Source organism: Antrostomus carolinensis, unplaced genomic scaffold (genome assembly GCF_000700745.2).
Source record: "Antrostomus carolinensis isolate BGI_N321 unplaced genomic scaffold, ASM70074v2 scaffold14591, whole genome shotgun sequence".
Lineage (NCBI taxonomy): Eukaryota > Metazoa > Chordata > Aves > Caprimulgiformes > Caprimulgidae > Antrostomus > Antrostomus carolinensis.
In genome coordinates this window covers 54487-67809 of record NW_010294910.1, presented here as the reverse complement: position 1 = coordinate 67809, position 13323 = coordinate 54487, and the positions used below count along the sequence as shown (strand labels likewise).

General features: G+C 37.2%; 1 protein-coding gene across 1 annotated transcript in view; it reads right to left on the bottom strand.

Moving 5' to 3' along the window:
- Nucleotides 1-1053: 1053 nt before the first annotated feature.
- LOC104532563 (dedicator of cytokinesis protein 10) overlaps nt 1054-13323 on the bottom strand; it is a gene marked incomplete at its 3' end in the record, with an annotated part of 64409 nt that continues 52139 nt past the window's right edge. Inside the window, exons 15-24 of the mRNA XM_010177802.1 lie at nt 12207-12329; nt 10768-10847; nt 8577-8764; nt 7900-7965; nt 6894-6986; nt 4893-5016; nt 4620-4741; nt 3863-3949; nt 3225-3317; nt 1054-1172 (exon numbers count right to left, since the gene is read on the bottom strand). Of these exons, the coding sequence (XP_010176104.1) occupies nt 1054-1172; nt 3225-3317; nt 3863-3949; nt 4620-4741; nt 4893-5016; nt 6894-6986; nt 7900-7965; nt 8577-8764; nt 10768-10847; nt 12207-12329 (1095 nt within the window). The remainder of the gene's footprint in view (nt 1173-3224; nt 3318-3862; nt 3950-4619; nt 4742-4892; nt 5017-6893; nt 6987-7899; nt 7966-8576; nt 8765-10767; nt 10848-12206; nt 12330-13323) is intronic.

Sequence of the window (13323 nt, the reverse complement as noted above, 5' to 3'; positions counted from 1 at the left end):
CAGTTGATTTGTTGGCCATATAGGGATCTGAACAAAGGTCTAACTGTCTCTCTCTCTTTGAAAACAGTATGCAGTGATGAAATCACACATGTGTACAAGGAAAGGTTCTTCTAATCCTAGTGCCTAGGTGTGGTAAGACCGGGTTTTGCCTTGGAAGGTGCCATAATCCTTTGATAAAAGATATTGAAACTTAGCTTTCCAAGGCTAAGATGAGGAATTCTGCTTCCTTGCTCCTTTAAGCTATCCTAACTAATCTTTCTTCAGTAACTAATGCTGAAGAACAATCTGTGGAAAGAAAGTATACTGACAGTAGATTAGTCTAACAGGGTTGCTGAGGACAGTTGTCATTTTTTCCTACTAGTTTCCTACTGTAGTCCCCATGTTTAGTTACTGGCAGAAGTAAAACAAAAACACCACTATGGCCAAAAGAAAATGCAATGCAACTTTCTGCTCTCCTGCAGAGACTATTAATAATCTCTCTCTTTTTTTCCTGCTGTCCTGATTAACAGCATCAATAAAGACAATTTCATTATGTGAGGGGTAAGAGGCTCAGCAAATCATTCAGCTCTTTGCCTGCTCTCTGGAAAATGCTTCCATCGCTCTTCAGTTATTGCTGATATACTCCAATTTAAAAATGCTCCAGAACAGTGTGACCTGGTTGTTTGACTCTACATTGGATACTGCAAGATGCTAAGCTCTTCCTATGCTGAACTCCACATCCTCAGACCCAAACATAAAACAAAATTGATATTCAGCTTTGATAGGAAGCACTTTGCTCCTTAAGAATGAGATCTTTACATACAATTGCTTCAGGGTGCAGAGACACATCCACCACGGTCAGTGATTTCCTGGTTGGTATGAGAGTCAGCCACATGATACCATGCTCTTCCACGCATTATTTGTGAGCCCTGTGTTAAGGGGGAAGCAGGCACTCTCACCTACTAAAGCCTAAATGTCACAGTCAGCCTTTATAAGAGCAGCTATAATTGGACTAATGTCTACGTTCACACTCTAGAGTGAATTCCTTTCCTCATACAGAAAATGTTCAGATACCTGGTCACAGCTGTTGTAACGTCATCATCACTGTTTTGCACCAAAACCCAGAAGAGCTGATTCAGGACTACAGGAAGAAAATTCAAAATTACATGGATCTTCTCAATCCTCAGCAAATTCTGTAATGGACAAAAGAAAGAAAATGAGAGATTTACAATACGAGCAATGAAAAATGATTACTCGCTTTCCTGCTTCAGCAGGTAAAATGTAGTGCAGCCATTAGTGTACTAGCAGTAGGGAAATGGGACAAACAAGTAGAGGATCCCCATGGAGTTTCTTTTAAATACGACCATCAACTCAACTGTAGGTATTGTCCAAATTTCAGAATTCCACTATTTTGCTCTACCTTGACTTAAGGGGAAAGAAAAAAAAGAAAAAAAAGAAAGACAAAAGAGAGAAAAGAGAGACACTGAACCAGATTTTCATATTTCACTAAGGATATGTATGTAAAAGGAATAAAGAACTTTATTGCCATTTTCAAAACATATATTTCCTAATATTTTTATGAAAACTCATTCTTTTTATGCAGAAATCCGACAAAATGAATTTGTCAGTGCTAAAATACTTATGTTAAAAGCACATTGGTAAAAAGTAGTATAAAAACTCCAACCTGACTGGACTGACATAATATTATCTGATCAAGAAGTATATTGAGCTTTTCATGAAAAAAACCTCCACTGAATTTCTCCTAGTTTTTAATTTCAGTAATTTCCAAACCATTCCAGAATTTCTTCAAAGGTATTAGTGATTTATAATTAAAGCAAAACACTATGGGGAAAATTATTTATCCCCTGGCTATATTGCATAGTTGATCCCTTGTCATGTAAAACATTGTCTCTATTTTCTAATAAAATTTTTGAAATATTTTTAAAAGGTAAACTACAAACAGCAAATAAACAACAGTGCAATTCTAGTAGTTTAGGTAACTGACTTATTGTCTAGGAAGTTGTGAAGCTTTTATGGATTCCTGAACTTTGTCCAATATGCTCAATGGCTTCCCAAAAATTAATAGTTAAGGACTTCATTCTGTAGAGGTATAACCTCTAAATAACAATGATCCTTTAATTTTTGAAAACATCCTTTAATAATTTCTTTACATCCAGACAGTATTTAAAAACAAAGCAAGCCTTTTCAGGTCTACCTGCATTTATCAACAAAAGTAGCAGTCACTTTTAGGGACTTGCCCAGAGAACTGATACAAGTCATTGGAACTTACTGTTTGCTTATTAAAGCAAAAATATCTTCCCAAGCAGCTTTATATAATCTGATTAAGGTACACTCGAATAGGAAAACATTGACAACGAAGGAAAGGGGAAAAGCACCTACAAGATGGCAACATCTAAACCCCAAAACACCTATGAGATTTTACAGAATGCTAGGAGGAAAAATAATAAGTACATCATACATATGATGTTTTAGAGCTAGCACTGTGGAACAGTGTCACAGCTACCCATCAGTCTTCTTGCTTATCTTCCTGTTAAAGTTCAGTAAGTAGATTGCAAAGCGAGCACTCTGAATTTCACCATTCACGAACATGGAAGGAATCATGACACTTACCTGCTCTTCTAACGGTCCTTTCTCACAGCTTTTGACCTTTACTGAATACAGTCACATTTCATGCAGTTCTTGTTTGTTTGTTTCTGCAGAAAGGGTATGCTCTTTCTGATTTCATAACTTGACAGGCAACAAGCACCCCTGACTCATACATGCAAAATGCCCTAAACAGCCCTTTGGATAGCATCTAGGTTTTTAGAGTGAAAGTATGAAGAACAAATAGGAGATAAGCAAGGCAAGAGAGGACTAGCAGGAATACTGCACCTCTGCAGGCTACAGCTCCTTTTCCCAGATGTTCCTAGAGCAACAGAGCAACATTACACCCTCTTGTAACACGATTCGAGGCTCAGTAATAGGCTGGGTTATCAAAGTTGATGGGGAAGACGCAGCCACGCTTTAAACAAGAAGGGATGGGAGACAGCTCTGTGACCAGTAATGCATCTGTCACATCAAGTAAGCCAAACTGGAGTTGTCATGGACCCACTGCCTCTTGGTAAGTTTATGTCATGGTTAGAATTCTGCAGTGATGGATCAGTTGAGATAAAGCCACTATATATATATATATATATATGCGATATACAAATTTATAGCACACTTTGTGCTGCAGGTTACTGTACCTTACAAGAATTGATAAAATTTGAGGTAGGAGGCTGGGATAGATCCTTTTCCCTTTCTTGGCACTGACGGAAGAAGTTATTCAGGTATGGATCCTAAAATGATAAACATCCACATTAATGTATTACTATGGAAAGGATTAGAATTCAGCTCCATAAATTGGTTACAGCAATCACCTGTGATACCGAAGAACACACTTGGTCCCTGCCCCTTAGACATAACACACAGAAAGACAGATCAACGTACTTGGCCCAACCCACTGGCCAGCACAGCTTGCTATATGCGACTTATTTCTAGGTAGTCTGATGACTCTTTTTTCAGTGTTGTGAGCAATTAATTTTCCCCTCACAATCTAAGGGATTTCAATGGCCAGATTTTTTTATTTCTTCCTGGTGCTCATAATTTATTTTCTTGCTGTTTAAATTGATATTCCATGCTTTTTCTGCTGGTATGTTCTTAAATAATTTATATTTTTCTTTAAAGTTTGTATTCCATCGTTGTCATCTTGCCCTTATACATTCAAATAACCTTTAAATGTTAGAGAAACAAACTCATACAAGATTTTAAAATATCTTTCAGTCATTCCTTGACACTTTTTGTTTGTAAGCAGGTAACAGAGCTAAGAGGAAATTCAGCTTACCTGAGTATTTACTGTCGATACCACAAAAGTAGAGACTTTGAAAAGTGGTTTCCCATTATCTACCCATTTCACTTCACAGCTGATCTGCTATTAAAACAAAAACAAAATTTCCAACTTATTTCCTACTTATTCAAGCCTGCATCAAATTTTCACTGTGTAGCTTTGCACACACACATGCACGAACAGTGCTGGCTACTGTGCTTTCATAACCACAGAATTATTGCAATATAAACCCACTTTTCAGCACAAGCCCACAAACGTCATTCAAGGGACCAGATCACTGCCCCACCCCGTCCTCATGACAATAATAAAACAAACACAAGGAGGCAGAAATAATCCAGACTGGACAGGATCAGTGGGAAAACATGATATCACACCACAAAACTGGAGCATGAATCATGATTGTGGATCACGTCAGCTGGAGAATGAATGTCATATGCCCCGAGTTTGTGAAAAGAGTTCTTTTTGAGCACTCCCATTCAAGTTTTGGAAAAGTTAGGTGTAACTTTGTAGAATACACAGTTATAAAATACACTTTTTCCATATACACCTGCAAATCAGCAACATATGACTCTCAGTCTGGTAGTACATATATTAATTTATATACTTAATGATATGCACATGAATATTCTAAAACAGATACCCTATTTATTGTTTACACTTCCAGGTAAGTGCAAATGCAAATCTGATCTCATGTGAAACATCTGTAAATAAATGCTCTGTGCTATTTGAATAATAGGAAAGTATGAATTAATACCTTTCCGCTAGTTGGTTCTTGAAGGCTCAAGTAACTGGGAGGCAGACTGCTTGCCACTGGCACGTTGTGTTCTTGGGAAGCTAATTGGGCATCTTTCAACAGAGGAAGCCATGCATATCCCACTGTGCACATGAACAAATCAATATGACTCTTTGGAAAAACAAGCTTCTCGAGTACAAAGGAAGACAATAATATCCAGCCAGAAATTCTGCAATCCTTATTTGAACGTATATCACTTATATTTATAATTGAAAGTAATTCTACTACAGGTACCTGGTGTTTCCAGAGCCTCTTTCTTTTTGGCATTAGCTTTTGCATTTATGTCACAGGTGACATGATAAAATGAAAACAGAATGTGGTGTTTCTTATGGAGTTGAGTGGGAAGTTCAATTTTCACCTGAAATGTAAAATGTTACACCTCACTTTAGTTTAAAAATCAATGAAACCACGCATCAGAGATGGTCTAAATGAGTGACATCTCTCTCTACAACAGAGGTCTAAGTACAGCCTGCCTTTACTGGCTAATGGTTGTCTGCATGGGTAATAGATGCCCTCTTAAGGAAACTGTTTAGGATGACCATCCATCACTTTTACTTGAAACAGCTTTTTTCCCCCCCTCTCTGTCTTGCAGATGAGTATTTGCATTTATGATAGTGTAATTTGAAAGAAGACAGAACCAAAGAGTGATGGACCCTGCTTAGAAGTGATCACCTGCACTCTAGCAGCCATAGTTATCACCATTCTTACATTTTCAGGATGACCAAATCAAAAACTAAAATGGCATCTCTGCTACTGCTTCATCATCATTTTGTGGCAAAGACCAAATAATAAAGGTGGACATGAAAATAAACTTTTATTTACGATTTCTGCTCAGCCTTAAATCCCATATAATGTCATCCATGAATCCCTACAGATTGGGTTTGAGGTATTATTAACCTATTGGAATAAAAATACAAAGTAATCAAAACATGTTACCATAGGAACTGATAAAACAGACCCCTTGCCCTCGTGAGCTACAATGAAGTTTATCCAAGCTAATCCTATGCTTAAGATAAGGTTTAGAAATTGCTAATAAATGCCTCCAGTTTAAATCAACTTATGGGTAAGAATCTAATACCATAACTGTAGATATGAAGTGGGCATTCAGACATGGAGATTAAGACAGCTTTCTTGATAATACACTACATTCTTTTAAAGACTGCACTTGCTGTACTAGGAACGTTTAGGACAGGTGCACAACTCTGCCAGCCAAATTAGATATTAAAATCTGAATTAAACTCTTTGTTCAAGCTGAAAGTAATCTGCCCAAACCAGATGGCTCACTAGCATCACATGAAGAACACTTTCAGATGCGTTCAAACCCAAACACTGCTCACAAAGGTAGATCTCTGAAGAGGTAATGTTTTAAGTTCCACCTCAGTTCCTAAACATGAATCTTAAAATTTATACTTCATATGTAGTTGTAAATTATCTGCCAGTCTTGCCCCTGCTATTTTATCAAAGTAAATTTTAACTGAAAAAGGAAGTTTTTCCAAGATCAAGCCAACAGTTTGGAAAACACTGTCTATGTACTAATGCTGTTTGCCAGCCTTATTACTACACATAAAGCAGTAGTGGAAAATCCAGAACAGACACGTGACATTCACAGGCCATCAAACACACTAGTCACTGAAAGGGTGAAATTAGGTTCCCCTGCAGAAAGCCTGGGGAATCAATACTTGGTGTTGGTGAAATGTAGAGATGCACGTGCAACTAACATTTGGCAAAGGCCAAGGTATGAACTCCATTCTGTAGCTGCATGCTCAAAAGCACCAGCTAAATGACTTGCTGAAGCCCCTACATGCCACTGCACATTCTGTTCTGACCACTGGACCAACAAAAATGCCCCAATGTAGATCTTATATCACAGAGAGGGATTTGTTCTGACATTTGACTCCACCCTTCTTCGTAATGTTTACTTTTTCTATTAAATTCAGAGATGCAGCTGGATGCTTAATGTAGTCCAGACATGCATTTTAGACAGCTAGACTGTTCCTAATTAATTCTACAGCTTCTTAACTGTACTTAGAACATCTTACAAAACAAAGGATTCACTGAATTGATTTAAGGAAAAAAACCAAAACAAAACATGAGACAGTATGTAAATCTACATAACACAGGCCCATCCAGATACACAGACAATTTTAACAGAAGTATCCTTTACACATACTTTGCTGTTTCATTGGCAAACATGTGGGACTGGCAGACATTTAATGAAAGAAAAAGCAGACTGACCTCATCATAGAAATCAGGATTCTGGGAATGATGTAGTACAGCGGTATAGGCTGCCGTTGTAAATAATGGTCCACCTGGCTTCCCGTAAATGCACTGATAAAAGTAACATGCTTTAATTACATTGTGAAATTCTGCTGATGATACTAGTCTTGGTATATCTAATAATATATGTACTTTGAAAACAGTATCATGAAAGATTGACAATTATTTTGATCAAATATTAGAAGAAATATTTTCAGTGCTCAGACCTGAAATTTTCTATACACACTTTCAGGAAAAGTCCATTGATTCTGTGAAAATTACCCTACACTCAACAAAGCAATGCAGACTCCTTAGACTTCTTCATTGCTGTTATCAATTTCAGTTTTCTGCAAAAAGTTTTACAAAAGCTATTTCACTTTCATGCAGTTCAATACATAATACAATGCTTTTACTGACTTTTCAATGTTACAAAAGCTACACCAGTTAATAATCTCCTTGCTGGCAGAGTCTGGTCTGGAGGCTCTCAATAATTGAGTGATGGCAACTTTATTTATTGGTGGAAAACTACAGTACAACAATACTATGCAATAGCCCTTTGTCAACAGCAAAGTTAAGAATTAAGTCTAAGGTGGTTCTAATTTTGTGCCTCTCTTTTCAAGCAAGTGTCCTGAGCTCAGTGAGAAATGTAGGGTAAATGGTAAATTTTAGAATAAGCAAGTTGCACTGTAAAGAATGTTTAAGTTTTCTAATAGTTTCTTTCCCCTCCAGCAGTCAGAAAGTGGGCACTGCAAAATGGCACTGTGAGCTGGAATCATTTTGACTAGCTGGGATCAAACAGAACCAAGGTGCATATGATTACAGAATCACGGAATGTTTTGAGTTGGAAGGGACCCACAAGTCCAACTCAATGCATGACAACATTCACTCTTTAATTGTTCCAGGTTAGTATAGCCCTGATTCCTGGGTTTTATAAGTAACGTCCTCAGAAACACTGCTCTCTGAATATACTTTTGTTGTGGCTCACCTTCAGTGGCTTCGCTCCTTCTTCATCAGAGCTTTTAAATTCAATGCACACTGTTATATTCCGTGCCTGAAAGGACAGGAATGCATTAAAGCTTAGATCAGGAATGGGATACCCATAAAAACCCAGGCAAATTATAAGCTCTTTTCAAAATCTCAGAGAAATATGTAGATGGTGTATCAACATTTAAAATGCCTTTAAGTCACAGTGATATCACTAGAAATAGTATTTCCAAGAACTGGCAAAATGCAGGCCAGGCCTCAACTTAACTGTGTAGAAACAGATTATAAAGTGACCAGCGCTTACCTGTGTCTGGTCCTTAATTTAATTTTAAATCACCATGAAAACATAAGTAGTACTCAAGTTTCATTTAAGAACTACAAATATTATCCAATTAATTTTATCTGCACACATCATTTCATTAAAATACAGCCCTTCTGAAAATTGTGAAAAAGCTATTACTACATTATCTTTTTTTGAATCTCTGATACAACTTAAAATTAATCCATAGATTCATTTCATTAAAATTGTACCAGTATTTCATGATTGCAAAATTCGAAAAAGATCAAAGGCCAAGTGACTGTTTTCCCCCGCTTTATGATGAGTACTCCTTCATTTCAATGAGAGCTCATGCAGTACTCTACTACCCAGTGCTGACCTGAATTAGTCACATACTGTACCTTGTTAAAGTATTTTTGGCTATCATATTTGAGGTGTTTTGGATATATGTATATTTGGTTCTTATATACTCTGTAAGGTCGAGAATATTTTGTTGATTCCTCTACAAACTCCTCAACTTCCACTGTAGGTTGATGCTCCTTTACGTCATTAAATGGCTTGATTGGAATAAAAGATGAAGTTACACAGTCTTCAAAAGAACAGAAAACAAAACCATCACATATTATGTTTGTTTTTACAGTCTTACTACTAAGAATAAGTAATATTGAGATGGAACAAGTAAAATCCTGCCTTAACTTGCAAAGAATAAGTAATGCTGAGATACAGCAGGTCAAATCTTGCCTTAAATTGCATTCATGTTACCACAGAACAATTACAATATATCATCCTTAAATAGTTTATCTCACTTGAGTTAAACAGCACAGCACTGAAAAACTCTTTTGACACACACCATTTGATGGCATAATGGCACCATCGGTATATGGTCAGTTTCAACAGAATATATTGAAGTGATGCTGTTTCTAATTAATTTTACAGCTCAATATCTCATTTAAGTTTTTCTATTATCTAATAACATAGTAAACAAAATGAAGAAACAAGCAGTGCAGAACTAGATTAAATACATGATGCAATTGGGATAACTGAAATCAGATCAAGAAACAGAAGATGAAAATAAGCACTCTGTCACCCAGACAAGGGGAGATTAAAAATGAATAGAGCATAGTCTGTCTGCCTGTACTATTAAATCAGTGAGACATTTAATTTCAGCATGGAGAACTCCAGGGCTGTTTGCACAAAAGCCACTGAGAAGGGTCCCTATCTTAGGGTTGTCCCAAGCTATTTCTGGGAAAAGCAACTTGAAGTTCCTGCCTATAAATTCATTCCTCAAACTCTAGAGTAACCCACAGGAAAAGCTTACCAATTTGTGGTGAGGAAGCTGAAAGAAGCTGGTGATCCCTTGTATACACTATGTCCAATTTTACTTCCTTCTAAACTAGCACAAGAAGAAATTGCCAAGTTTCAGGATAGTGCAGCTCCTCTGCAGTTCAAGCAGGTGGGGGAGAAGCGGCGTTATGCCAGCTATAGCAGGTGGGTTTCTATTTGCTTTCTGCCTGCTTTTCAAAGGCTCTTCCTGGTAATGAAGGACTTTAGCACTAGCCTAGCACGACCTATTTTGGGTGGGAAGGAGGTGTTATTACAGAACTAGATACTGCTATTACAAGGCTTCCTTCAGAGCTGGCTGAAGTCAAGAAGAGTTTTCAGAGAGATTTTAATGAATCCTACAGCATAGAAGTTCTCTGGTACAGTTTTTTAAATATTTTACAGACTTATTCAGAGTGAGATTAATTTTCCCCATACCAAAGAAATGTTTAAGCTGTTACTCTTCAGATGAGGGAATTTTCATTGACTTTCCACAGGAACTGGGCACTTCACTAGCACATACCCTTTAAAGCCAGACTTTCACTTGGCCACAGTGCACACCAAGTCACGTAACAGTACAAGTCACAAGCTGCTTTGGATCATTTTGCCTACTTTGAGTTTCTTTTAATTTCAAAAATAAAAACTGCTTTTGAAATGTTAGTGAAACTATTTTTTTATCTAATACCACATAAGGATGGTATAAAGATGTGTGATGATAGACTTCAGAGGAATTCAATGGTTCTGAGCTTTTTGCTGAGGGGGACACAGAAATGCAGCCCTTGAAACAGAAAATTTAAGTGACAGAAGGATCCAGTTAGAAGCATCTATCTTAGCAGCTGCTGCACTGATGCCAGAGCAGCTTCTGAATGAAGCCCTCCATCTAGTTTGTATTCTTGAAACCTACTGCATGTCCCATATGTGCTAATTCATATGGCTGCATCACAGCCCATCAACAGTGCAAGGTTATTAACCTCAAGCTACAGAAGTCCACTCAGCAATTTGGCCTAATCCCTTATGAGACCAAAAAGCGGTTGTTGAACTTTCATTACATGTGGATTCACAGCATGTTGTGTTCCATACTGCAGGGGTGCATCTGCACAAAAAGAATGGTGTAATTAAATTAAAACAAATCAAGAACACTTCTCTGTATATATTTTTCTATACAACAATGGACACTTCTACCAGAACTGTCTTAAGATAGTAATTAGGGCTGGAAAGCCTATGACAATGTCCTATTTAATAATAATAATTAATTATAAAGTGGAATCATACTTGGATGTTCCAAAGGAACACAATCAACTGCAATATCCAAACAGCCAGGTATAGTCTGTATTTTGCTAATCTTCTCTGCTCTGCAATGACAGAAATGAAATTTTTTTAGAAAATTAGAACAAGGAAGATGAGATCCATTATAGAAATTAATCTAAAATGAAAAACAGACCCTGATTTAAGACATAAATATATATTAAGCACATTTAACATACATCTATTGGCTATTAAACTCAAATCAGATACAAAAGCAGGAAATAAATGTGTTTTGCTTTGTGTTCTTTCTTGGTCTCATCCCTGCCTTCTCTTTGCAAGCAACGTTATAGCATATTTTGTAGGAGAGGAAGAAACTGATGAACAAAACCTTATGAGAATCAACTTACCCACTTTTTCTTTCTAAAATCTGAATCAAATGTTCTCTAAAAGGAATTAAATGACCACTGAGATGAGAGGATTTGACAGCATCATGGCTTCTGTAACTGCCATGCTGAAAAATGACCAAGACATATTCCTTGTGCCCAAGCAAGTGCCAAAACTGTGATACTAAATTCCATTTATCTAGGAGATGTTTTATACAGACAAACCCAGCAGTGCCAACTCTAATAAAAGTAGTGAGAATTTCAGTAAAGTTTCCTGACCAGTTACAGTAAGGTGGCACAAGAGATTAAGGGTCTGGTCCAGTCCCTGTAGTTGACATTCAATATTTCTATTATCTGATTTTATATAAATGGAACAGGAGAAGTTAATTAGATTAATTCATTTCTAGGCATATTTAGAGTAGAAGGGATAGGAAGAAACCTGTGGTTTAATTCTCATGTCACTTATCCAGTATAAACAAAGACTCTTGCTCTAGGATTAACCTGATTTATACCTGTATGGAAGACTATCCAGCCAAACCGCTATTCACTAATTTACACACTGTCAAACATTTAAAGAAGTTTTTTCCTTCCCATGTCCACTCTCCAGTTTGTCATGGAGACTCAAACAAACAAAAGCAACGAGTAGGGAAACCATTAAAGAATGCTATTTCATTTTCATTTTATTTTATTTTATTTTTAAATTTAATTCCATTTCCCCCCTCCCCACCCCTAGATGATGATCTCTTGTTGGGTTACTGTACCTGCATCTCCCCTGATAGAAGCTAATTTAAGGAATAATTATCTTTAGGTTATAATAACATTCATTAATGTGCCAAATTTCAGGAATAACTATCTTTAGGTTATAATAATGTTTATTAATGTGCCAAATGAAATTTCAGTTTTCCTTGAAAGTCCAACCTAAAGCACTTTTTGGCAGGTAACAGGCTAATGTGAAAAACACTAATTTAATACGGCTACTTTGGCACACTGTATTAAATGAAGAAAAAAAGCTGTGAAAGTTATTCTGCACAGCTTTATGAAGCTTTTATTCCTTCTCAAATCAAATTAAAAACTGTTCCTTACCTTCTGTATTCAGCTATTAGTTTAATCAAATCTTCCATGGAAATTTTATTACTTTCTTGCCTGAATAAAGGTGAGAATCGGGAGTCTCTGTCAACATTTCCCTGATTATCTTTAAACACTGGTCTATAAAGAATTAAAAATGGCATGTTTATAAACACTCACACTCACACATATATATATTTGAACATTTGAAATAGTCATGTATCTTTTAACAAGGCTATGATATGAATTCTTATACAAATTCAAGGGCTTCCTGCAGAGCTTCATACAAGAAAGCTCTTCTGAGCTGTACATCTGCAGGAGCACCAGCAATTTCAGTTTACTTGCACGTACAGTCCCAGTCCTGTGAAGACGTAAGACTTTGTTTAATCTTACGTGATGCAGACAGTCCCCTCTGACCTTATGTGCAGTGTGACTACTCAGATTGGAGTTGCTAGAGTTTAATGCTAGAACAGATCACCATCTAGTTCAGCATCCACCATTCTCTCCTCCTCTTCTGTAGCTAAGTCTCACTTGAGGAAGCTGGAAGTGTAGAGCACCTCACTGGAGCCAGCCCTCTGCTCCCACTTGCCCCTCCATCGCCCTGGCTGCAAGGCTGCCTTCTCCAGCCTCTGGGCAAGCTCTTAGGGCAGCCTCAGAGAGGCCATGCCTGGCTGAGAGCCACTACCCTGAGCCTGATGGGACCTTCCCATCTTGCTCACACATCAAGGGCAGGACTCTTCACTTCAACAAAGAGACTGACTCCTTATTTCAAGGAAGCATTTTGAAGAATATATTACATCAATAGGCAGTTTCGTCCAAGAAGTTATTATCCAATGAAAATCATTATTATTTTAGATACCAGAAATCATAGCAAGATGTCAAATCCCAAGCACTACATCTCACCACGTAAAGAAATATATGCTTTTGGAGAACCAGGTTAGAGACCTCTACTCAATCTTCCTATGCATTAAATCTACTCTGTGTCCTCCAGCAGCCTCACCAGCGCTTAGTTTCCTTCACAAATTTGTGGAGCACTGACTAAATTTTTGGTGAACCAGTTACGAAGTGCCAAATAAAATGGAAGAAAAGGATATCTGTCTATAACTGGGAACAATAAGTATCAGCTGTTATGCAC